Raw genomic sequence first — 26769 nt, 5'->3', positions numbered from 1 at the left:
GTTTCAGAAATGCCCTTGGATTCCCCAAATATTCCAGTAGTTAAGATTCATTTGCAGATGGCTTAGTCTTGGCTTGAAATCGACCCTCACCCTCCTGAGTTCTGTAGATATCTCTGGATTGCTTTTAACGCCCCGTGCAATGGAAATCCTATGCAGATAGTTTGTATGGTGCATCATTTAGGGAATAACGTCAGGAAGCAAGTTTGTATAAGTTCAGGACAGATGCAGACTTTTCCTCCCAAATATTTTTGATAGTTGGCTGATGGGATCGTCAGATATAGAACCCTTGCATATGGAGGGTTGATTGTACACATATAGACCTACATATGGACTCCCATATGCAGAGGATGTTTTTGCAAGATCTAGGGTTTATCCAAGGATTGTATAAGGAGCTGCAAAGAAGAGTTTCTTCCGGAAATGACATAAAACAGTGGTTTTTGAATTGGCAGTGTTCAAATTTTTAAGCTGCAAGTGGAGTGCACTCTTTCCAACAAAATATTCACTGCATATGGAGAAGTTGCCAGACAGGGCTCTGAAAGACCTCTGAACTTCCGTGGCGTATCAGGTGAGGGCAGCCTCCTGCCCTTACAAACTCACACAGAGCACCAAGCGCCCACAGCCTCAGCTGCAACCTCTTGACTCAGCTGTGATGCTGGGTTTCTGGGTGTGAAGATAACCAAATGAGCCAACTTGTTGAATCATTCATCATCCATCCATCCATTCATTCATGCATTTTTTAAAATTAAGGATTGTATGATCCAATTACTCCTCATCACAGCCACATGGCCTTCTTCCTGTCCCCTGCTTGGGCGCTGTTTGCTTCAGCAACATATTGCCTGAGGGGGAGATGCTTGAGCTAGAATAAGCAGCAAAGGCAGAGTCTGTAAGCTGGTGGCATGCAAACACATTACTCCTAATGCATTTGCTTCCATGACGCTTAGCAAACTTCCTCTCTGGCATCCGCATTCATGAACCCAGAGCCACCCTTGTGCACAGCCAAGTGTCCTTTGGAAAGACCTGTATTCTTCAGTTCAGCCCAGTCTGGCTGAGTCCCAGGCTGACTTCACTTAGCCAGCAGGCCTGGCCTTTGCAAACATCTGAGCTTGCAACTCCTGCCTCAAGGTAGTAAGATGAGCAAACCATCACCTGCCCCACCGGAATGTCGAGCGAATTGTTTTTAGATAATGTGCTGGTTCTATTCCAGTCTGGCGTATAGTCTGTTGCTTAAAGGGCAGGTTCCTCTGCCTTCTTTTTCATCCGTGAACTGAGTGTGGTAGGCTGTTGGTGCAGATACGTTGATGGAACAAACATGCATAATAGGGGACCTATGCAATCTGTAATAACATGTGTCTGTCACTAGCCTGACAGGAATGGAAGGCAGCAGGGCAAGAGGAGAAAAGAGCTAAGCTGCACAGTAATTACACTACGGATGGGAGCCCAGCTTTATACTTGTACTTTATCCCCTAGGCTGTTTCTATCCACGGAGACATATACAGTAACAACTACACCTTACATCTATATTAGCCCAATACAAGAACTCCTAGCCACAAGAGTTGTTAAGCACTAGAAATGTAGTTAGCAAGAATGATGAACAGATTTTAAGTTTTATTTAGCTGTCTTAGATTTTTATAGTCCCCCACCCCACCCCTTTGGAGTTAGCTGCCACCATGGTGGATGACATAACTTTAGACCACAGGCAGCAAGTGGATGGTCAGAACAGGAAAGTGATACCATGGCTGGGTCACCCAGAGAGTGAGTTTTCTACAAGTGTGTAGGCTGCGAGGAGTGGGAGGAAGTGCGTGGGAGTGTAATCGACAACATTTGACCTTTATTAGGAAGTGACTGTGTCCACACACTGAGTCAGGATGAACTCAGCGAATCCTCATCACAGCTCTGTTATAAAAGGTAGACTTATCACCCGAAGTTTACACGCCGGATTGTTGGTACAGAGCAACAGTAATAAGCACCTGCAAGGTCACAGAGCTGATAAGTCATGGTACCTGGTCCAGACCATTTGGCTATAGAGCTTGTGTTCTGAACACGCCCCACCCCCGCCCCCAATTCTGGAAGAAAGTAAATGAATCTCTCTTAAGAGAATATTTTATTCTGTCCCCTGCTGCTTCACATTCACACATGACATCTCATTTAGATTTCTTGACAATTATGTGGCATCACAGTCCTATCTCTTCTACGGTTATGGAAACTTTGGCTCACAGAGATGAGATATCAAGACAGGCTGATGAGGCTCCGGGGAGCCCAGCCGAGGCTTTATTACTGAGCCACCCTCTCTGAGTTACTGAGGGCAGCTAAGGGGGAGCCAGGGGGGAATGCGCAGGAGGAGCTGCTGCAAAGGATGTTGTACAGGAAGAATCAGTGGGCTTCAGCAAGTGACTGAATGGCGGGGGTGAGTGGAGCGGGGAAGGAGGCTCTCCTGGAACAGAGGATGAATGATAGACACACGTGTGCCTGCGCCAGTGGGGTGTGTGGGCTCCCGAGGAGGGCAGGCCGAGTTTCCAATAGAGTATCACCAACCACTACCTGAACGACCTTGGGCAAAGGGCCTGTGGTTGTCAGCCTCCCTGGGGATAGAATGGAGATCCTTCCCAGGGCTGTCATTGGGCACAGGTTCGAAAACCTGTCTCTCTCTCTCTCCCTCTTCCCCGCCCTCTTCCTCCCTCTCTCCTTTCCTCTCTTTTACCCTCTTTCCTTCCCCCTCCCCCAGACAGACAGACAGACAGACAGACATCTTGCTATGTATCCCAGGCTCACCTCAAATTAGAAATCTTCCTGCTTCAGCCTTCCAGGCACTGGGATTCCAGTTACCACATATGGCTCTGAGTCCTTCTTAATGCCATGAGGCCAGGTATCGGGAGAAGGTGGAGCAGACTGTTGTATTTCAGCTGGGAAGGGAGGAACCCTACTTCATCTTGGGCTCTAGAGTTCATCTCTGACCTAGAAGGAAAGGGCCATCCTTCTCAGACAAAACCAAGATCATCAAGTCAAGCAGAACCTGTGTGCTGACAGTGTAAGCCAGCTACTCTTACCCACCCAGCCCATGGAACATGTGTTCTCATTTGAGCTTTCTAATGGTATTATAAGAGCAGGTATTATTATTTTCAATAATTTATTTTCATTCACTTTACATCCTAATTGCAGCCCCTTCCAGCTACACCTTTATAAATACCCCCATTACCCCACCCCTTTTCCTCCTTTGGGTACCACACCACCCTGGCCCATCTAGTCCCAGCAGGACTAGACACATCCTCTCCTGCTGAGGCCCAACCAAGCAGTCCAGGAAGGGGAAGGGATCCAATGGCAGGCAACAGAGTCAGAGACAGCCCCCATTCCAATTGTTAGGGGACCCACATGGAGAACAAGTTGTACATCTGCTACAAAAGTATATGGGGCCTGCATGTTCTTTGGTTGGTGGTTCAGACTCTGTGAGCCCCCTGGGCCCAGGTTAGTTCACTCTGTAGGTCTCCTTGTAGTGTCCTTGACCCCTCTGGCTCACTCAGTTCTATCCCCCCTGCCAATCTTCCAAAAGACTCCCCAAGTTCCACCTAATGTTTGGCTGTGGGTCTCTGCATCTGTTTCCATCCTCTACTGAAGAAGTCTCTCAGGAGACAGTTATGCTAGGCTCCAGTGTGCAAGCATAGCTGAGTATCATTAATAGTGTCATAAGAGCCAGTATTATTATTATTTCCATCTTGGAAAAGGGGATTGAGGTTCAGAGAAGTACAAAATACATGTTTGTAGCCTCCAGAGTATGGGTGGCCAATTGGAGGTTTAAGCAGATATCCACCTGCTTCCTGAGATGTAATCAATATCCTCTGCCAATGGTAGACTTCCTGTTTGAGGACTGGCAGTCTTGGGACATCCTGAGAGAGGTGAGAACCTAGGAAAATACTCAGGGTCTCTTGTCTCCTCCCACCATAGCTAGCCACAACTGATGTTAGGATTTCTATCTCACATTGATAGGAATTATGAAGCATGAATGGACATGCAAGAATGCTAGCTTTATACCACTGACCCAGTGAAAACTGGATGGAAGTGGGGGGTCAAAATCAAAATGAAGAATAAAATTGGATCCCTCTGTACTGTCCTGGAATCCAGAGTATAACGGTGCTTAGAAGTGGGTGTTGAGAGAGGAGTAGAATTTCAGATTTGGCACTTTCCTGGGACAGTTACCCCACAGAGGCCCCTTGGAAGTGTCTCTGCTTCAGCTGTCTGGTGTTTATAACATCAATCATATGCTTCTAATTCTTAGCTAGTGTTATTAGTTCCCTCCAGCCATTGTAACACATCCAAAGACACACAGGTGCCTAAAATGATACAAAGTTACAGCTCTCCAGACCAGAGTCTAAAAATGGCTTTGTTAGGACTAAAGTCAAGGTGTCAGCTGGCTGCTCTCCTTATGGAGGACTGGAGGGGACACTCTGTTCATTGCCTTTTCCAACTGCTTTGGGCCATCCACAGTCCTTGGTCACCTTCCTTCCTGCAAGAACATCATGCCAACCTCTGCTTCCACCATCAGAGTGCATTCTCCAACTGACCCTTCTTAAAAAGAAATCTTAAAAGGAGTCTGGTGGTTCCATTGAGCCCACTCCCATAAGTCAGTGTCTCTCCCCTCTGTAGAGTCCTCAGCTTAATCACATCTGCAGAGGCCATTTTTCCCCTGTAAGATGACAATCAGAGTTCCTCTGGTTGGGACATAGGCATCTTGCTGCGGAGGCAGCGTGTGAGCCTTTATGGCCTTTCACGTACAAGGAAAGTGTGGAGATGGATGGAGCTGGGGATCTTTCTTTCTCCTTTCCCTGTGTGTTCTTATCAGTCACCTAACTCAGAGGCATGTGTTTGGAACGCCACTGAGTATTCTACACAGGTCTCTAGACTGGGTTGGGAAGGTTCCAGGCTGCAGGCTTTCCCTCCCAGGACAGCGAGGAGTAATTAAACACAGCATGTAGGGATTCTTGGCTTCCTCCAGCTACCTGTGTGGACGTGGGACCTGGCACATTCCGCAGCTCTGAAAAAAAAATGCCTTCTTTTTAAAGAAAGCTGGTCTGCCCCTGAATTTGCCAAACAGAAATGAGGGGGTGTTTATTTGTATCACAGAGAGATTTAGTTTGTTTCTTAAAATAGACAGCCCTAGTCCTCTTTAAAAGCGTGTTTTAGTTCATGGGGAATTTGATTTGCACAACTTGGGAGAAACAAACCTCTTAAGGGAGTCGTTACCTGCACTACAGGTCTTCAGCTTCCAAAGTCTGTCCCCAGCAGCTGGGGAGAGGGACAGGCCACTCAGGTCACTTGGTCTACTGGTTCCTCCTTATAGGGCTGGATCATTTATTTTTGTGCTAATTGGAAGGCTGTCCAAAGAGCCCCTACCCACGGTGGGAACTGCTCAGGAGCCACCTCTACCACACACGATGAGGTTGTCCTTTTTTTTTTTTTTTTTTTTCTTTCTGAGGCTTATTCCTTTGTTCCTTCATGCACCAGGCATTTATTTACTCTCCATGAATATCAGTGTTGATCGCAGGAGCCGCAGCAGCCACGAGGAAACTCAGAGAGGCTGTGCTTGTTATTCCTGGTGCCCTGTCAGAAGGGTGAGGATGAGACGGTCCTGACTCAAGCTTTGGAAGCTTCGAGAAAGGGTTCTAGAATAAAACTGCTATTTGAAAATGGGAGGGAGAAACTTTCCTAATTCATTCTGGATCCAAGAAGAAATTCATACCATAATGATGGACCACTTAGAAACTTAATAATGACATTAGGTATAAAACATAAGTCCAGCCAAAACTGTACTTAAAAGAATAGTTTTGAGCCTGAAAAGATCTTTCAATTTTTAATGAAGATAAATGGGAATGAATTAACTGGCTTGTCCACTGAAGCATTTCCGGAGCCGGGTGTGATAGGAGCTGGTATTGGTTGGTTGTTGGAGGTTTAAATAGCACGGCTCTAAGGGTGAACAACACCACGGTGATATGGGAACTGCTTCCTAATTGCCAAGGTTTAGACAGGAAACAGAAGCACAGGGATGCCAGATAACATACTGGAACACTCCAGATTCACATGTTCAAGGCCGGAGCAGGCAGCATAGTAAAAATCTGTCCCAAAATAGAAAGGGGTGGGGGAAATGGTTCTGTTGGTAAACTATGGAATAAACAGGAAGACTTGAATTCAGATCAGCAGCAGACATGTAAAAGCCAGGATTGGTAGCGCCTATCGGTAACCCCAGCACCTAGAGTGCAGAGGCATGTGGATTCCTGGGGAGTGGTAACCCTTAACCTGGCAGAATCAGTGCTAGCTAGTTAACTAACTAACTAACTAACTAACTAACTAACTAACTAACTAAAGTGGAGAGCTACTGAGGAAGATACTCAACATTGACATCTGGTCTCCACAAGCCTGTGCATGCATATGTACAACACACACACACACACACACACACACACACACACACACACACACAGATGGGGGGAAGGAGGGAGGGAGGCAGGGAAGAAGGGAGGAAGGAGGAGAGAGGGAGGGAGAGAGAAAGAGAGAGAGAGAGAGATATATCAGTGTACAGTAGCTATTTAGTATGGAAGTGGCCCTGTGTTCTATCACTAGTACCAAAAAGAAATATATTAAAAACAAAATAATAGATAACAAAGATGTGCAAGACAAGATGCTGCATTGTAAACACATGGGCAATTTCCAAGAAATTATCAACACAAACTAAGAGTCATTCTGGGGAGTCATAAAAAGCAACCTTGGTGGCTGTGAGAGCCTCCTAGAAGTCATGCGTGTGTGTGTGTGTGTGTGTGTGTGTGGCGGGGGGGGGTGACACTGGCTGGAAAGGACAGCTATCGGCCCTTTATTTCCGGGTGTTCTGACAGTTCTAGATGTAGAAATATGATAAGGGGGAGGGGCATATATATGAGAAAGGAGGAGAGGAGATATGATTACTTGGGATAAGACAATTTTCTAGGTAGGGCTCTGAAAGCAACTAAAACCGGTATCAATGATTATGGTTTTGAAAAGGCTCCAAACCCTCCCAGTGGGGTTGCATCACTCCCCCACCTGTACACAGCAGCCAGTTGGAAACCACAAGGAAGAGAGCACTTTAACACAGGGGTCCCTCAGCTGGTCCACTGTAAGCGCTGCCTAGGGATGGTGTGGAGACAGTGAGAGGTGCTCTAGGAGATTCGAAATGAGAATTCTTAACAAGGGAGCAGTCGATTCCTGGAGGAGTGACTTGTTTTTGTAAAAGTGTCAGCTATCTTGAATTTTAATTTTGAAAATGTAAGGCCGGTTCAATGAAAGCCCCGATTATTTTGTTTTATTTTACTTTTGGAGAATGGGGACTGACTTACCCTGACTCTAATACAATCCCCACTGCTATATTAAGAACCTTAATAAACTGCGTCTGAACTTCACTTGGAAGTATACAGCTGCAGCAATAGCCAAGCAAGCGCTGAAAATGAGGGGGCCCAGTGTAGGCTAACGTGTTCTGAAGCTGTTATAATTGGCCCTCACCCCTGTTGCTGTACTTCACAACAGTCCAGGGGACAAAGCTAAAGCCCTGATGACAAGCTCAGGGTATATAATCATTGAACACTTAATAAACTTGGCATTAGAAACCCACACAGAAGGACATAATTATTTAATTAAGGCTGCAGGGACAACTGGGTACCTATGGGGGGGAAAGAGTCCAATGCTCATCAGACTGCAAAAAAATTACAGAGAGATTAAAGAGCTTACCGTAGAAATGGCATCAAACGAAACATCCTCACGTGCATGATTTGGGAAATGGAGAGAGTCCCCAGCTGGTTGTCTGTCCAAGTGAACCTGATATGCTTTCTTTGCAGTAGTTTTCCTTACACTGCTTTGAAAACTGCATACGGAGTGTTTGATCTTGTTTTATCTTTAATTGTTCATTTTTGTTCGTGTTAATATTTCCAGTGTTTGGGTCTTATACATGCTGGGAGGGTGTTCTGCCCTTGAGTGTCACCCCCCAATCTTAATTCTTTAGCAAATGTATCATCACAGTATGTGAGTGTGTGTGTGTGTGTGTGTGTGTGTGTGAGAGAGAGAGAGAGAGAGAGAGAGTGTGTGTGTGTATGCATGTCTGCATGTGAGGGGTGGTGTGTGTGCTGTGTGTATATGGTATGTATGAATGTGTGTGAGAGTATGTGTGAGTGTGTTAGGGGTGGTGTGTGTATGTGTGTTCATGTGTGTATGTATGTGTGTGGGTGAGTGTGTGTATGCATGTGTGTATGTGAGGAATGGTGTGTGTGAGACTATGTGTGGTGTGTGTGTGTGTGAGTGTGTGCACGTGTGAGAAGGTCAGAGGACAAATCTCAAGAGTCAGTTCTTTCCTCCAGGGGTTGTAGGATTAAGCTGATATTGTCAGGCTCATCCATCGTGTGCTGTTCTCATGGAGCCATCTCGACAGTCGTCCCCATCATAATTGTTAACACACTTAGCTAGTCTTGTATGCAGTTCATCAATGTGCACAGTCTCCTTGGGAAACACAGGCTGCAGCACATTCAGCCTGTAGCTCCTCCTATCCTGGGGTTTGTGACTTAGCCTCTCTCTGTTTCTGTCTCTGCCTTAAAGTTGTATTTTATGGAACAATCAAGCATATATAAAAAAGAAGACAGATTGGCATTAAATTCTCATGAGTCCATCAGGAACCATTAATGAGTCATACTGACTAACTTTCTTTTTTGTCTCCTTCCTTCCTTCCTTCCTTCCTTCCTTCCTTCCTTCCTTCCTTCCTTCCTTCCTTCCTTCCTTCCTTCCTTCCTCCCTCCCTCCCTCCCTCCCTCCCTCCCTCCCTCCCTCCCTCTTTCTTTCTTTCTTTCTTTCTTTCTTTCTTTCTTTCTTTCTTTCTTTCTTTCTTTCTTTCTTTCATCTATCACCCTCCTGAACATACCAAATTACTTTGAGCTGAATTAGTTTATCCACAACGCTTTTAGGTTGTAGCCCTCACAGATGAAGATGCTGTTAGAATAACCACCATGCCGCTATCATACCAAAGGCATCTGTTCTCTAATGTCAATAAGGATAATTGCCTAGTATCATAAGACAAGTGAATAGATCCGCTTTCCTGATTGTCTTGGTGGATTTTTAATATTGCTGGTTTACTCAAAATTAGGATTCAAGTAACATATGTACAATGCTTGTAGTCAAGACATTTCTTATATTTCTTTGAAGGCAAGCTTCTCCTCTTATTTCCTCCTTGTCTTTTTCTTCCCTTGTGTTTTACTTGTTGGAGATGACTCCTTATTGTTTTTTTGTGTGCAGCTGCCGGGGTGTTCGGGGACTTGAAGGAGTGGGTAGTGACTGCCTGCAGGTGATACCAACTAACTAGTTACTGGCATTCCCTTCCTGTGATTTTGTAGTAGAGCCCTGTTAAAGACTTTCCTGTGACAAGTATTCACAGACACTGTGGTGATGGGTCCACACAATCGCATCTCTATGAGTAGTTTGGAATTTTCTGCTCTGTTTGTTGAACATGTGCTTCACAAAAGTCTGAGCTGGTCCCTAATGTCGTTCATCCTCCAGGAGCCCAGGAGTCTGGAGGATAGAGGAGATCTGAGAAGTAACACTGCAAAATGTGTGTTATTGTGTATAGATACTCCCCGGCTGCCCCCTTCCTGTGTAATCCTCAGACAGGGAGGCTGTATCACAGATGCCTTGAGCTCACGAGGTTTCAGACGCATGTTTATGTGTGTGTGGTTGCAAATGACAAGCAGTGTTACCATCTTATGGTCCTCCTGCACCTTTACGTCCCCTCCTCCTTCTCCCACAATTCCCTCTGTTTTCCTCCGCCTTCTGGTCCCTTCTCCTCTTTCTCTCTCCTCTTCTCCCTCTCCACCTCTTTCCCCTTTCTTCTGCCCTCCCTTTCATCTGCCTCCCTCCTTCCCATGCTGCCCCCTCCTCCTCTTCATCCCTGAGTTTTCAGTATGCTAGGCAGGCTCTCCACTCCAAGCTCTGCCCCCAGCTTAGAGCCTGATTCTTCTACTCCTACACTGACTTGACACTGATCTGGTGAGAGGAACACGCCTCTGCCATTCTTTCTCACTGTTCTTCCACACCCTTCCTGTTCTAATCATCCCTCCAGGTAGGAGTCTAATGTTTAAACACACATGTTCCTTATGTATTATGGACCTAAATATCAGCAATTTCATCTGGTATATGTATATGTATATGTATATGTATATGTATATGTATATGTATATGTACACGTACATGTATATGTATATATATATATATATGTATATATGTGTGTATATATGTATGTGTGTATGTGTGTATCCAAACCAATAAATGACTAGGCAGATACTCTAAGTGATCTTCAAGGGGCTGTCACGGGATATATATGATTCTTAGCACACTAGCTAAGTTAATTTTCCATATGTATACAAATGTGTGTGTGTGTGTATGCATGTTGCATGTGTATGTGTGCAGTGGAGCCAGGTAGAGGTGAGTGCATGTATGCATGTGTGTTTGTGTGTGTATGTGTGCGTGTGCGTGTGCATGTGTGTGTGTGTGCGTGTGTAAGCCCAAGGTTGACATACCCTGTGTTTCTCAGTTGCTCTTCGCTTTCTCTATTGAGGCAGAGGTCTCTGTCTCTGAATCTGGAGCTAGCCAGTTCTAGCTGGTCTAACTAGCTAGATGGCCCTAGGGATCCCGTCTCTGCCTCTTGAGGGCTACTGGGATTAAAAGGGGCAACCTTATGGGCCAAGTGGGGTCTGGGGATCAAATACCAGTCTTCACAATTGTGTGCTGAGTGCTTTATCCACTGAGCTGTCTCCCGATACCTCTGCTTAGATATCTCATGTTCGTGCCGGATATCATGTCCGTGCATCCAAAAGAGTATATGAGGTAGAAGCTCATGTTATTTTGCATGATGTCTTCTTCTGGGGCAACCTAACGGCTTCTTCCTTCTTTGTCTCCCCTGTGCTTTCTTCTGCAGTCTGCTGCTTTGTTGTACACAAGCGCTGCCATGAGTTCGTCACGTTCTCCTGCCCTGGTGCGGACAAGGGCCCGGCCTCTGATGTGAGTACCTGGTGGTGGCCACCCTTGCTGCTTCACAGCCACTTTGATAGGTTTGCTTTCAGCAGGGGAGAGTGCAGAAGGGGTGTGGCTGGGCAAGGCAGACAACTATGACCTCACTCTGTGATCATGCTTAATAAGACTTTACCTTGACACCAGAGCCTGGAACTCAGTGAACATAACTCACTCACTAGTGTGCCCATAAGAGGGCATCTTTTCAATACATTTTTTTAGTCCTTTGCTGGGAAGTCTTACTATCAGGATCCACAGATCAGAAGAATGGGGAGGGTGTGTGATCTTGCTATTAGTCATTCTAAAGTATTTGTTGGGTAGAGTAGAATACACTGTAACCCCAAACTCACAAAACTGGGGTTGTGAGGTACAGGTTAGCCTGGGCTACATGGTGGGATCGTGTTTCAAAAACAAACCAACAAAACAAACCAAGCAATACCCACAGGATGACTATTGCAAGCAGTCAGGAGATACTTGTAGTAAAACAGGTGAGCATTTTTCTTTCACTCATGATACATTTTAGTATGAATTGAGAAAACAAATTTAGTAGTAATTTCAATCTTCTGATCTGGATATAACAATCCCTATCTAAGGAAAGTTATGTAGGTTACATAAAGGTAAGTCAATTTAAAGACGATGCTAAGTCAATGAGAAGATGATTGACCTGAGGCTAGGGCAAAGGGCTTGATGTAAGTTTGTCTGAAGTTTGGGGGATTTGTTAGTTTTCTACACAACAGCCATTCTCAGCCCTAACTTCCTTCCTTCTGCCAGTGGCTACCACTGATGTTAGATGGTGAAAATACCTGACACTTGTGTGATAAGTCAAGATGTCTCAGTGGAGCTCTCTGGCATCTCCTTCTCCACTTCTTGGCTCAGTATCTCTGTTTGATTCACTCTTAGGAAGAGGTTTCTACCATGAGAACAAGAAGGTGGTGACGACACCTTTCCTTTCCTCTTTTATCAGCACAGCCACTCCAGTGACCATAAATCCAGTGTCCAGAAGAGTGGGCTGTGCTGTGATCATGTGCTGTGATGGTCTGAATGCTTTGTCTCTCTCCAAATTTGTGCTGAAATTCTAATCATCCAGCATTAGAGACAAGACTTTTAGGATGTGATCAGGTCAAGAATGAGATGACTTCATGGATAGATGGCATCCACACCTTTAGGAAAAGGACCCTAGAGAGATGCCTCACATCCTCCATCATGTGAGGTACACCAAGGCACTAGCGATGTAAGAAGTGGGTTCTCACCAGACACCGCGTCTGCCAGTCCCTAGACCTTGGACTTTTTGGCTTATAAAACCATGAGAAGTACATTTTTGTGATTTAAAAAGTCACCTGTTCAAGTTTGGTAACCCAAACAGACTCAAACAGGAAGTTTTGTGCCAAGAATGGTTCTAGATGAATAGAAATTCCGACTCTGGAATTTTTGGAATTAAGGCAAGATTCTCAAGTGACTATAAGGATTCTTAAAATTAGCATCAGTGCATGCTTTTCCCCTGATGGCCAAGAGCCTGTCACTCACTGGTGGTAATTAGTGTGGTCCATTCAGTTACTCCTAGTGACCCATCTGCAAACATGCGGGTTCCTCTCTCCAAGACATTGTCCTCTGATAGCATAGAAACCTTAGCTCTTCAGGAGAAATTCTTCCACAGTGCAACACTGATGGTCTTGCTTTGGGCTTCCTCTGCCTCTGAGCCAATGAGCCAAGACAGGAGTAATGGAACGTCCTGAATTAAAGAAGGGTCCTGTCTAGAGGGGAAATGGAAAGTGTGCTTGAAACACAGGGGTTTTCTTAGGGCATCAACATGACTTCTGGCTAGGGACTGCAGAAAACTCTTAAGTAGCCCAACCGAGATAGGATTACATGGCCCAGACCCTTCAGAAATGAAGGTTTAGACACTGTATCTGGCAGAGAAGCACCATCAGCTGACAAGTTACAAGCAGACCCACCTACAAACTTGCAGCCAGCTCTAAATTGAAGATGGAATCACCATGTGTATCTTCTTATGAATACATTTTGTTTATCTATGAACCTCTATTTAAAAAGTGCCTGTTTTCTTTTTCCTCATAGTCTTTTGGCATGTAAGATTAGATGTTCTGACTTCATATCAGTACTTAAGCTGTTAAGTTTTACATCTCAGTATTTAAGTATGGAATACCAAGAGAAGAGTAATCAGGCCTCAAGGCCCTTACCTCATTCCCCAGGGAAGACATCAGTTTGTGGTTCATTCAGATCTAATAGTAGTTAGGTGCACTTATGACTTCATTGTTAGTTATTTTTAAACTAAGTGTAATTCAAAGAGGTAGATACCAAATTTAGACAGGAGGGGCTTACCATGTTTTTGTTTTTGTTTTTTTCCAAATATCAGCTTGACTGGATTAAGGGATTCTCTGAGAGCTGCTAAAACAATTTCTAGGTGGATCTTTGAGAGGTTTTCCAGAAGAGTGTAGTGTTCAAGTCATCTGTATGGGTGGGCAGCGTTTGGTCTGTTGAAGACCCAGACAGAAGGAAAAGGCAGGCAAAAGGTTAGTTCACTCTGTGTTTGGACTAGGATGTCTGTATTTCTTCTGCCCCTCAATGTCAATGCTCCTAGGCCTGAGGCTTTCAGATTTGGTCCAGGATGGACACTGTGGGTTCTTCTGCCTCTCTGGCCTTTGATGGAAACGTGCTACTGGCCCTTTAATTCTCCAGTTTACAGATGACAGATCATGGGATTTCTCAGCCTCCGTCATCATGTGCGCTGACTCACATAACTAACCTATATATCTGAAGCTACATCTCTTCTCTGGGCTCTGTTTATCTGGAGAACTCTAATGCCTGTATTTACCCCCAGAGATCAGAGTTCATATGCTTGTCCCATGGTTAAAGAGGGGATAGATGACCTCTTAGAGGAACCCTAGAAAAGCAGTGTTGTGCACTGACTAAATTCTTCAGCTGAAAACAAGTGGGCAAAATAGTAGCCATTACTTTACAGCATTGTTATGAGTGGCAAATGCACAAATTTCTCTGAAACCTCCTAAAACCGTGTTTGGTGCAAGATTTTTATATAGATGATGATGATGGTGGTGGTGGTGATTACAATGATGATGTTGACCACGACAATGATGACTACTCTAGTGCATGTGTGTGGGCAGCAAGATCAGAGCAAGCAAGTCTAGAGAATGAACAGGCTTTCTGTTGACCATCTGTCAGATTTTTGTGCAAAGGTTTCATGGGCAGCATAAGGAGTGACCCTTCTCTGTATGAATGGAAGAACACAGACATTTCTTGCTATAAGCATGGGGAGAGCAGAAAGTGCTCCATGCATAGGGTTTGGCAGCCTGACTGCAGAGACGCTCTGGGTGCTATTCCAAGAAGGTCTGTTGGCAGCAAGAGTGATGGATTGGTCCAGCCTCCTGAACCGGCTTGACTCGGTTCATTGACCTTTATTCTGCCTGTGGTTGGAGGCATGATTGAAGACCTGGGCACACCTGCTTGTCCACCTGGACAGGCTGTCTTTGGCTGCTTCTGGTGCCCAGGCAGGTCTAGAGGGCTGCCCTCCCCTCCTCTGTGACCTTGAAATACCAAGGATGCAGCAAGCCTGCGAAAAAGAAATTGCATGTTTTTGGCCAGGGAAAAGAGTGCACAAGGCTCCGCCCTTTGTTTTCCGCTATTCCAAGCACCACCTGAATGGGGATATATTCTGGGCATTATTTTAGGTTTATACTTATGTGTCTTTCTCTACAGATGCATTCCGACTGTGATATATCAAGGGGACTTTATGAGCCAACCACTGTCTCAGTGGACTTAGCTCCTAGGTCCATTCAGTAGCAATGAGATGAGACAATGAATACAGCACTTACCGTTGGCTCCATACAGCACAAAACATGGCAGAGTTCATGACTGATATCTCTGCTCTTCCATAGGCCGCTTTCTCCTTCTTCTCCTAATAGTACAGATTTTTACAATTAATTTTTTATTTAAAATTTTTATACAATATACTTAAATCATATTCTTTTTCCTCCTGAGTTCCTCCCAGATCCTACCCACCCAACTTCATGTTCTTCCCCTCCTCTTTCATAAGTAGGAAAAACAAAACAAAACAAAATGAAAACCAAAATGGATAAACAAACTAAGAACAAGAAACCAATAAGGCAAAACAACAATAACAAAACCCACAAACAAACAAACAGACAAAAAACAATACCAGAACAAAACTTTGTCTCATTCTTAGTTTCATCAGGAAAACGATTCTTCTTGGGGCAGGGGCTGTGAGCTCTTAAGAGTCATTTCTTTAGAGCTGCATAGTTTTCCTCAGGGACAGTATTAGGGACAGTTACAAAGCACCAAGACTGTGGATCATGCTCACTGTCACCAAGGTCTCAGGATAAGGAAGAAAATATCGTTGAGGGATGGAACTAGGGCAAGTCAAGTGAGCTCTTTGTCCTGGGGTCCTTCTCTGTGCTTGTGGCTGTTTGATGGATTGGCTGGTGGCTAGATGCTTGTGAGGAAGAGCCTGGAAGCGGGCAGGTAGTGCTGATCCAGGTGTCTTGGTTCTCCATACTTCATTCTCTGGCTAGTTTTTGGGTTGTTCCTATGGTCATTTCAAGGCTCCACAAAGCATTTAAAATCTGTTTTAATTATGTTTGCTAATGTCCCAACAAACAGAGGCTATCTCACTCCAGACAGCCTTGACTGTGTCATTAATCTGCTGATCATCCTCCCTACTTAGGGGACCATTGTAAACTAGATCTCTGGAGGCTATTGCACTGAGCTTTTTTTTTTTATTATTTTTTAGAAGATCTGCAGGTCTTGTTAGTATTCCTAAAGGCATAGATGACCTCATTAAAAGAATGCACCCCACTCATTCCATACCGCAGATCCCCAACGGATTTAGCTCTTGGTAACTACAAATATGTCCTGTGGCAGCCCATTGAGCCTTTTCGTGGTAACGAAGAGCGTATACTCGGAAGGCAAATGTATCTGAATTTGGGGCCTGACCCCACCTAGATTCTCATTAAAATTTAGGCATGCCATTTTACTTCCCTGTATCTAAGTTTCTATATATAAAATGGGATATTAGTACCAACCACGTGGGCTTATAAGGATACTTTTTATAATGTATTAAAAATGGAAAAGACCTGACAAAGACCAATGGGTTAATCGCAGAAACATTCACAAAGCTCTTGTTTGAAAATGCTTCACACGGTGCATGGAGAGCCTTTCATACAGTCCCTCCCTACTCAGAGTATACTGGGAATCCTCTACGTTCCCTGGTCCAGAGCAAACCAGTCCAATATAATTACGTTTCCATTTCCATCTTCATTGTTTTATATCAAAGTCTGTGATGCAATGCTGTGAACTCAGACTTTGCAGCCAGGAAGCACTGGTGTCAGATTCCGAATCGGCCACTTATTGCTCCTGTGACCTTGTGAAAAGAATTCAATTTCTATAACCTTTAGCTCATATTTTTAAAATAGGGAGGACAGTATCTAAATCCTAGGGGGTAGGTGTCATGAGTATCTGCTGAGAAAATTGCTTGGACCACACCTAAGATAGTGTCTGGCCCAAAGCAATGCTCAATAAATGGTTTTAGAATTATTATTAATATCTAGAGGTGTCTCTACGGCTCAGGAATGAAGACAGGCCACCCTCTGACCTGCTGAAGAATAATGGCTAATAAAAATAGCACTAAGTATTGAACGGGGGCCCTGGGCCAGGCAGTTCAGAAGTGGAAAAGCACTCCCTAGGTGGTTTGTCAATATTTTATGGTCTTAGAAGTAGTTTCTGATTTGCAAATGATGGAACCTAACCCTTTTGCCCTAAGGATGACAATTCTAGGAATTCTTGCTGAGGGGTTATTTGAGGACAGGTGCATCTATTTAGCTAGAATGACATTCATTACATCAGTATTTATAGCGACTGAAATTTGGAAATGACTCAAGTAACTACTGATGAATGCTTATGTAAGAGAAAGCCATCGCATCCCCATAATGGAATCCTGGCCAGCAACCATGGCTCAGTGTCTGGGGCGACAGAGCAGGTGCAGAGCTTGGCTGAGCCAGTTCTTATGCAGGTACTCATGCCTTTCAGAATGAATCAAAATGCATGCCCAAAGTCTGCACATTGTTATATGTAAATTATACTTTAATAAAAGCCATGCTGATTAAATGTTGGTGTAAGAACAGTGTCATTATTTATCTCTTTTAAAAAGCAGATAGTTAACTTTAGAAGTGTGTGAGGCATCAAAATCACAACAGTATTGTCTTTTTTATAGTATTTAAAATATCATTTGCAGTATTTTTGACATGCACTTTTTACTATTAGACATATATTTAATGAATAATAAGCAGTATTCTATACACACTTTTTAAAAACATATTTTGGTGGCAACTGTTAACTCTGCTCTCTGAGTTGGGCATAGTGACACATGCCCATGATTTCATCACTCAGGCTGAGGCAGGAGGATGGCAAGTTCAAGTGCAACATGAACTATATGGTGGAGACCCCATCCCAGAACATATCTGCCTGCTTTCTTACGCTAGTATTTGCACAGAGGACTCTGAAGGTCACTTGAGGATGCTCTGAGGCTTGTCCCTCCAGCATTCATGGGTAGTGGTGGTACTCCAGCTCTAGCATAGACTCAGGCTCCCACTCCAATTCAGTCAAGACTCAGCCCTGGTGGGAGCTCAGGTCCAGCAGAGGTACTGTAAAGAGGCTCCTGAGATGCTGTCATCTGGGAGCCTGCTTAGTTCACACAGATGGGAGTCTTCTAGTGTTCCTGATAATATTCTAATCATCTGTGTGTTGTAACCTGGATTCGCCTGTGGACCTAGAGAGGGCAAGGAAGTCTTGACTTCTCTAGGCTTGGTCCCATCCATTATAGTGGGAGTGTCAGTAAGGGGAAAGGCTTGCCTCGTCCCATGTGATAATGTCTAGTTTGCTCAGCTCAAGAAAGCAACCTAACAGCTGCTGTCCTCTGAAAGCCTGCATTGCTCTGCTTTACGTAACACCAAGTGGGGGCACCTGCAGCTCATTACCAGGATGGAAGCAACAGCTAGGGCTGAGATGTCCCCTCCTTGCATCACCATCTCCTGGACCAGAACAGCCATGTGACTTTTAAATAGGGATCACACAGATTAAGCAGTGCACTGTCTTTCTCCCTTCTCTCCCTCCTCTCTCATTTATCTATTATTTATTGACATCAGAGAGTACACCATCTTGCTCAAATCACATCCAGTTTATATAATACTGCAGTCTATGGCTTCTGTATTCACAGCCAAAACACTCAGTAACCAAGTTGTGTATTACCGAATGTCAAAGATGCCTTAGAGGGGTGGTGGAGGAGGTGTCTGGAGGGTTATCCTGTCTAGGTCAGCTATCCAAAAGGCATGACACATAGACATGCTTTTTAACCATTCTCAAGAGCAGAAATTAAATCTGAGGACCGACTGTCTAGACTTAAAAGGAACTGCAAACCAGCAAACTGGTTTCTGTATGATTTTCAACCCTCCTTCCAGTGAGATGACTGACTACTGGGCGTGTTCTACAGGCGTGCTACACATTTCTACCAGTGGGTCCCTAGGAAGTCCCACTCTGAGAACAGAGACAACAGAGGGAATCTGAGACTAGTCACCCTTCTCTCAGGAAAGAACCAATTAATTGGCCTGCAGCTTAATCTGTATGTTATCTAGCCATTGTCCTGTAGTTTTCTGTAAATTGTAAGAAAGTTAGAGACATGGTGGAGAGAACTCAGTTTGACCAAATTCTAAACAAACCCATTTTCCTTTGTAGATTTCTGTTCTCTAATTTCTTTTGGAATTCAGGGAAGCTGAGGTAGTGGGTTGTGGCTCTAACCTTCGTCTCTGGTTCTATTACTAGTTGGTGATGTTGAGTCACATCCAGTCAAAACTACTTTTAGTTATCTGGAACGAGAAGAGTTCATTGGCCAGGATCTAGAGCACTTCCGAGTGCTGAAAGAAAACTTGAGCAACCAAGTCAGCTTCAGCTGAATCTAACTCTTGTGTCATTTTGGCCCTAAAATTCAAAATGGCCCCAGGGAGTGAGACTGTTTAGTCAAGCTGACATTCCCTAACCAGACAGGGAGTGGCTTTTAAGGAACTCCCTCGGAGATGAGGGAGGAAGCTTTTCAAAGAGAATTGAGGTCTTGCTATAGGAAAAAAAATGCAGAGCAAGATGTTGAACAGAAAAAAAATACCATGTTCCCACCAGAGTTTCTGAATACTGGACTGAAGAGGTGGCCGAGTGCTGAAGAGTGCCTGCTGCTCTAGCTAAGGACCCAAGTTCAGTTCCCAGCATCCATGTCAGGCAGCCCATGACCACTTGTAACTTCAGCTCCAGGGCACCTGAGGTCCTCTTCCAGCTTTTTTTCTCTGGGTTCGTGCGTGCGTGCGCTCACACACACACACACAATTTTCTAAATGCTACTTTGAAAAAAATTATGTCCAGTGCCCAGGATTACCTGGGTAGTCTATCAAAAGCCTGAGAATCTGTGATGGAAAATATTCTCAAGAAATTCTGGTTAGTAGGCAATGCAAGTGATTTGTACAGTGAGGCCAGAGTGGTTGGCTTTGACTTCCAGGTTTGTCTCTAACACGAGTTAGCTTTATAACCTTTCACCTCTATTTCCTTTTCTAGAAAAGGAAGAAAAGAGCTCTGGCCTCATAGTGTGCGGCAGGGGAGTAACTGAGAATAAGGAGAGAGAGAGAGAAAGAGAGAGAGAGAGAGAGAGAGAGAGAGAGAGAGAGAGAGAGAGAGACAGAGAGATATTCTCTCCCATCCTGTGTGTTGTGCAGACTACTTAAGATCTCCACCAATGTGCCTTTGAAATCTTAGGTGGTAAGCATTCAGCCTTCTCTTGGGCATGACACACATCTCTTCTGCTTCCCACAAAAGAGAAACCCAGAATCCTCTCCCACAGTGCACCTGGGAGCAGGAGCTGACAAAATGAGGGTATTGGGATGAATGCAGTCTCTTTTGACTGTCAAGTGAATTCCACACTAGTCTGCTCTTTGGGCTGTGGGCTTGGCCGCAGCCTCTGTGGTGCAGAACCAGCTCACCAAGGTCAGAGCGAACTCCTGCTAAACAGCTATCTATTCGTCACTGCCACAAGGCAGAGCTTCATGCTGTGGAGGCAGGGGCAGAGCCATAGTGCTAGAGGGGCAAAGATAAGAAGCAGCTGGTTTTGTTACTCATAGAGTAAGCCCTAGCTTATGAATCATGATTTCGGCTTCTCCTGCTTGGGTGGCCGTGGGGACAGAGCAGGACATATCTCATAGTCAAATGAAGGTGACTTCCAGAAGCCTCTTGCCTCTGAGCCTGGCATTCCAGGGGAGAGAGGAGGGAGTAATTAAGAGGCAGGTGGCCCCGGAGAGAGCACAGGGTTCTGGAGTCAAGAACCCTTCATTCCGATCTTCCAGTCTTTGACCTTCTGTGTTGCCTATTCTACTATTTAACAAATTAAGGCCGGGAGATGACTCAGTGCCTAAGTGTGCTTGCTGAGTCTGGATCACCAGCACCTGTGTGAAAAGCAGGGCATGTCTGTGCACACCCAGTCACCCCAGCTCTGTTGAGAGGTACAGACAGGAAGATCACTGGGACTTGCTAGTCAGCCAGAGTAGCAGAGAAAAAAAATAGCAAACGCCAGGTTGAGTGAGAGATGGTATCTTATAAGCATAAGGGGAGAGATAAGAAGGGCATCTGATCTCTTTCTCTGGCCTTCACTCACAGGTGAGGACACGGGCACTCACTACACACACACACACACACACAGTAACTCTCCCCTTTACGTCAAACATTAGGAAACAGGTTCCCATTACTGTCTTGTACATGATGCTCATGAAGAAATGGAGGTACTCAGGCCTCCCCAAGGGCTTGATTCAGTGACACCCATGACAGTGAGCAAGCCCACATGCAAGCCTAGGTCATTTGGCCCTCAGTCTTCTTACCCAGCATCCTAAACTGCCTGGTTCCCTGGACAGACCTGGCTCAAGCAGCAGCCCTTAACTTCAAGAAGCGCCCTTTCAGGTACCGCCAAAGCTCAGTGACCCAAGTCAGGCGGTGACAGCTCTCTTGGCATCTCTCACTACTGGGCCAACAAAGATCCCTTCTCTGGAGAATTTAGAAATTTGGACTCAAAGCTGCTGGCTTTGGGCCAGGCCCATCACACATTTTCTGAAAACTATTTATTGTATGTGAGGCTAGTTGAATTCCCACATCGAGAACTTTCCTATGTAATCATGAGCCTCTTACGCCACTTCTGGTCCCTTACACCTCCATCCCCATCCATCACGTTAACCACCACCCAGGCAGCCAGCAGTTTGCCTGTTTTCCCTTCAGGCAGCTATTTTATTTTGCAAAGATCGTTTCATAGATTGAGCCTCTCTTACCAAGGCTGAAGCATACAAGATATTACTATTGACTGTGGTACCCCGTTGTGAGACAGGCCTCTAGAGCTTATTCAGCCGGCTTGCCTGCCACTTTACGCCTATTGATTAGTAGCTACTTATTTCTCTTTCAGCCTCTAGCAACCAGCCTTACACTTCTTGATCCCATGCATTTGACTGTTGCGGATACTCCATACAAATGGGATCATACAGTACTGGTCCTTCGGGGCTCAGCATATTGCGCTTAGCACCGTGTCTTCAAGATGCATCCATGTTACGTCATATTGCAGAATTTCCTCTCTTTGATGGAAGTATATTATTGTACGTATGTACCACGGTTTCTTTAGCCTTTTCCTCACCAGCAGACTCTGATGTGTCTGCACCTTGACTATTGTGGCTAATGTTGTGGTGCACACGGAAGGGAAGACCTCTGTGAGATCTTCATTTCGGTTCTTTGAAATTTTTTTTTGTTCCTAAATTTTATTTATGAATTAATACAAAACATTGCAGACCAATGTGTCTTAATCCTCGCCCTACTCCTCCTCTTCATCCTGGTTAATCTGGAAGTAACGCAGCTCATAACTCTCTTTGCTGTTGGCGACAACACACAGCCAGTCTTGGAGGTTGTTCTTCTTCAAATATTTTTTGGTGAGATATTTCAAATACCTTTTGGAGAAAGGCAGAAAGGGTCTTTTAATTTTTTTATTGGAGTTACTCATTTTATTTTATGTGTGGATATTTTGCCTGCATATATAAGCCTGCTCTATGTCTGTAGTTGGTGCCCTGAGAGGCCAGAAGAGGGCATCAGATTCCCTGGAGGTGGGGTTACAGGTGGTTGTGCTGGAAATCAAACCCAGGTCCTCTGTGAGAGCAGCTAGTGCTCTAACCACTCACCATCGCTCCATTTTGTCACACCCTCTGTGTCTATGTGTGCATGCGTGCACATGCACTTTACATGTGGAAAACAGAGGACACCCTCAGATCTCATTCCTCTTCAGGCATGATGTGCCGTGCTTCCCTGCGACAAGGTCTCTCACTGTCCTCGGACTCGCTGATTGGTCAAGGCTGGCTGGCCAGCAAGTCCTGGCCAATCCACCTTCCTGTACCTTCCAAGCGCTGGGAGTACCAGTGTGTGCCACCGTGCCTGCCTTGTTTGTGTGCAGGTTTGTGCAGGTTCTGGGCATCACTCTTGGGCTGTTACACTTGTGTGGTGAGTACTTCACGGATTGAACCATCTCCACCAAACCCCAGGTCATGCAATCTTTGTGTTTTGTGAACTACAGGCTTGATTATACATTTCTCCAAAGAAAGCACACAGATGGCCTACAGGCCTGTAAAAGATACCCAAGTACAAGCAACAGAGCTATGAAAATGTCCTAGTGAAGTCCATGAATGTGTATGATAATTCAGTTAAAACGTGCAAAATGTTCAGTGTTGCTGATCACCAGAGAAATACCAATCAAAACTATAAAATTACTCCATACCCACAAGGAGAAAGAAGATAAATAGTATTTTAAAAGCCCCAAATGCTGGCAAATGAGAATGTGGAGAAATTGGAGTTCTTAAGCACCACTGAAGGGGGTGGAGGAATGAAATGGTGCAGCCGCTTACAAACATGTCTCCATGATTGAACCCTGCTCAATAAAACTGTATAGTAGACCTGCTGTGTATCTGGTGTCAAAGCTTTGTGTGTGACCATGTGACTTTGTAAGGCTGTATGCTCTTAATCAGAATGTCCAACTTCAAAGCCAGCGAGGCAAGTCAGGAAAGCCAACAAGCCAAGTGCACTGGTGGGAGTGCCCTCCTGGCTTGCCACACCCTGCCTGGAAGCCTGGGTCATTTAGCTCTGTTCTTTACAGGGCCACAGTCTAGAGTTTCCAGCTTTTCCATTGGAGCCTGAAGTTTCCTACATTTGAATGGAGTAAACAATTTGAGAATCACCGCTTTAAAGGCTTCTTCTTTTTCCTTTTTTATTTTTCACCCTGTGTTGATGCATTCTTTTCTGCTTTCTGGCAGGGTTTTTCTATGCACTGGCTTCCCCAGCACGCTGACTATTATTATAATACACACCCTGACTAGTCTCATAATATTCAAGTGCAAAATAGTCTTATATTTTCTTTCTGTTCTTTGTCTTTACTTTTATTGGCTTTATCATTTTTCATTTTTATATTTTCTTTATCAATTTAAGCAGCAAGCATAAATGAATACTATATCCAAAATTTAACACTTCTGTAAGTATTTAGAATATACTTTCCTGTAGACTGTGCCACTGACACACATGATTTAGACATTTTCTTCCTGACAGGGTATTAGATACAAAGATCATTTCATTTTCCAATATATCTGGAACATTGATAATGGTAATTCTTGGGAACAGAGATTGGAGAAGGAGAGATGAGGGTGAGGGTAATGTTCAAGGCTCAGAATGCTTTAGTAGTTCTACTTAAAACATCCATGACTTGATTTGAGAATTACAATCAAGGGAGAAAGGTACAGATAGGAAAACTGTATGGAGTAAGGGAGTTTTGGACAGTGTCAGGAGTGACTTGCTGTTTTGTAGGATTGCCTAAGAAATCTGAGTTCTTTGTTTGGTTTTTGGAGTCTGGGGGTTATGTAGCCCAGGGTGCCCTTGAGCTCCCTGTTTAGCTGAGGATGACCTTGAACTTCGGATCCTCCTGCTTCTGCTTCCCAAGAGCTGGGGGTAGGGTGTCCCCTGTAGGCTGGACCCAAGCCTTCACGCCTGCGAGGCCAGCACTCTGCCAACTGAGCTACACTCCTAGACTCACTGCGCTGTGTTCTTGAAACAGTTCTGAGCTGGAGTCCTCCATGGATTCCAGTTTACAGCTTCTGCCTGTGCCGTGGAGGGTACCTCGGGAAAAGAAGAGAAGATGCAAATTTAGTTAAACTAAATTAGGCCGTTTGGGGGTGAAGGAGAGAAGTCTGCCTTCCCATGCTGTTGTTTGCTGATGCTGCTACACAGCAAGGCGACACCTGCTGTAGGGCCCCTGCTACTGGGAGCATCCTCCATGTGACCGGTGGGATCTTCCGGAGCATCCCTGGCCACTTGTTTCTTCTGCAGGCTTGGGAGGGGGAGGGGTGTGCTCATCACTCTGGATTGGTGCTTACCTTCATCAGGACAGCATGGGAACTTTCGAGAACTCGCCTTCCCCTCCTGCATTCAATGAATTGCCTACTTTCCTAATCAGACCTTTTTATACACAATTTTAAAATTTGTTCGTATCTGTCTATCTACCATCATCTGTCTATCTATTGATCTGTCTATCTGGTTTGTAGCAGTGCTGGGAATTGAATCCAGAGTTTCAAACATGCCAGGAAATCCTTCTGCTCCTGAGTGCCACCTCCATCTTCATGCTAATTGTGTGTGCGATCTGTGCATGTCTGTGCAGGTGCACACTCCCGTGCATGCACGTGGAGGCTCGATGAGGATGTTAGGAGCCCTTCTCTACTACCCTCTGTCTTATTTCTCTGCATCAGGATCTCTCATGGAACCTGGAGCTAGGCTGGCAGCAATTCTTTTGTCCCATTTGCTGTAATTGGGGGTGAGGGGGACCCTGCAGGTGGTCATAATTGGGGGGGACCCTGCAGGTAGTCATAATTGGGGGGTACAGGGGTTACAGCAGGCAAGGAAGGGGACCTTGAAGAGGTGAGAATGAAAACTCAGATCAGATTGACTTCATCAAACCTTCAGGGGTCTGATGCCAGGCCCTTTATCCCCAACAAATTTAAACAGTATAATTTGGAAAAATGTTTCTTAGTGTAATACAATCCCTAGTGCACAAGTAAGTGTTATTACAATGAAACTCAGCTCAGCGTACATGTCATTTCTTCTAAGACGGGCTTCTAGCGATAGGCTACCTGTACTAACTTACAGGCCTGAGGAAGAATCTGGTGTGGTCTCCATCACACAGATGGTATAGAGCTATTAGTCACCACAGGTCCTCGTTGTGGGAACTTGGGGAAACCATGGAATACAGATAATATAAGGGTCATTTAGTCTGTTAGATACCTCCAGTCCTGGTTGTGGGTGCTTGGGGGAACCCCTAGCTGTACAGGGAATGGAAATATCATTCAGATTACTAGCTACCTCCGGTGCTGGTGGTGGAAGCTTGCTAGGGCCTAGCCTAACATATAAGACAGATCAGCAGGCTATTAATCACCTCCAATTCACAGCTTTCCCATTAGAGAGACAGTCCTGTGTACTTAACATCCCTAGTTTCTCTGGCGATCTATGGGTTAAAAGTCCTTGATGCTGTGTTCCCAACACATAACACTGGTGTTACAGGTGCTTGTGGGGACCACATCCAGTTTCCTTTTCCCTTTTATATGTGTGTGGTATGTGGGTGGCATGTATGTCTGTGTATAGTGTCTGTGTGTGGTGTGTGTGTGGTATGTGTGTATTATGTGTTGTGTGTATGCATGGTGTGGTGTGTGTGGTGTGTGTGTGTTAATGGTATGTAGTGTGTGTGTGTATGTGTGTGGTATACATGTGTGATATGTGTGTGTGTGAATGTGTGGCATCATGAGACCTGAGGTTAGCATCAGGAGTCTTCCTCAGTTCTCCCCACTGTACCTATTGAGGCAGGTAGTTCACCCACAGACCAGCCGATTGTTCCTAGAAGTCCATCTCCTCTTCCAGCAGCGGGAGGACAGGCAACCTGCCACAGTCACCGTGAGTTCTCATGCAGTCCAGGGATCTGAATCCAGGCCCTCATGCTCACACAGCTAGCACTCTTACCAACCGAGCTGTTTCTCTTGACCCTACTCTAATTCTTTTCTTTTAATTTGGGGTATGGAGAGGAGAGCCAGGCCCAGACACCTTTCTCTCAATCTCAGAGTCATCATTTCTACATATCAAAAACAACAACAAGAACAACAAACAAAACAAAAAAACACAAAAAAACAAAACCCAAAACAGAAAATACCCACAAAACCCAAACCCAAACCAAACCAAAAGAACCCACCACCATCACCAGCAACCACCATCACCACCAAACCTTTAAGAGCGTCTGGCATTTGTTTGGCACCTTTCTCCAACTCCTGGTCTGATGCAATTCAGAACACACGTCCTGGGGTTGGGTCTCGCCTATGCACTTTCCTCCTGTATATCAGGGATGATGTCAGTCCACGGATCTCTTGAAGCTGCTGAGTTAGAACAGTGTGCAAGGAGCTCCTTGTGCAAGCTGCACCTGCAATTGTGAAAGCCATTACCTCCCCACCTCTGTTGGACTCTGAGGTTCTCTCCAGAACAGTTTAGGTCTGTGGTTTGATCTTTCCCCACCTGTATGTACATGGATGGCATGTGGCA

The 26769-nt window shown here is 44.9% G+C and overlaps 1 protein-coding gene across 3 annotated transcripts in view; it reads left to right on the top strand.

Annotated features, from left to right (window-relative positions):
- Prkcb (protein kinase C beta) overlaps positions 1-26769 on the top strand; it is a 341205-nt gene that overhangs the window by 122962 nt on the left and 191474 nt on the right. For all 3 annotated transcript variants that reach the window (XM_021166849.3, XM_021166848.3, XM_085841346.1), the window contains one exon: positions 10964-11046. In XM_021166849.3, the coding sequence (XP_021022508.1) occupies positions 10964-11046 (83 nt within the window). The remainder of the gene's footprint in view (positions 1-10963; positions 11047-26769) is intronic.

Source organism: Mus caroli, unplaced genomic scaffold (assembly GCF_978045245.1).
Source record: "Mus caroli unplaced genomic scaffold, Mus_caroli_1 scaffold_8, whole genome shotgun sequence".
Classification (NCBI taxonomy): domain Eukaryota; kingdom Metazoa; phylum Chordata; class Mammalia; order Rodentia; family Muridae; genus Mus; species Mus caroli.
This window is presented reverse-complemented; position numbering and strand designations above follow the sequence as displayed.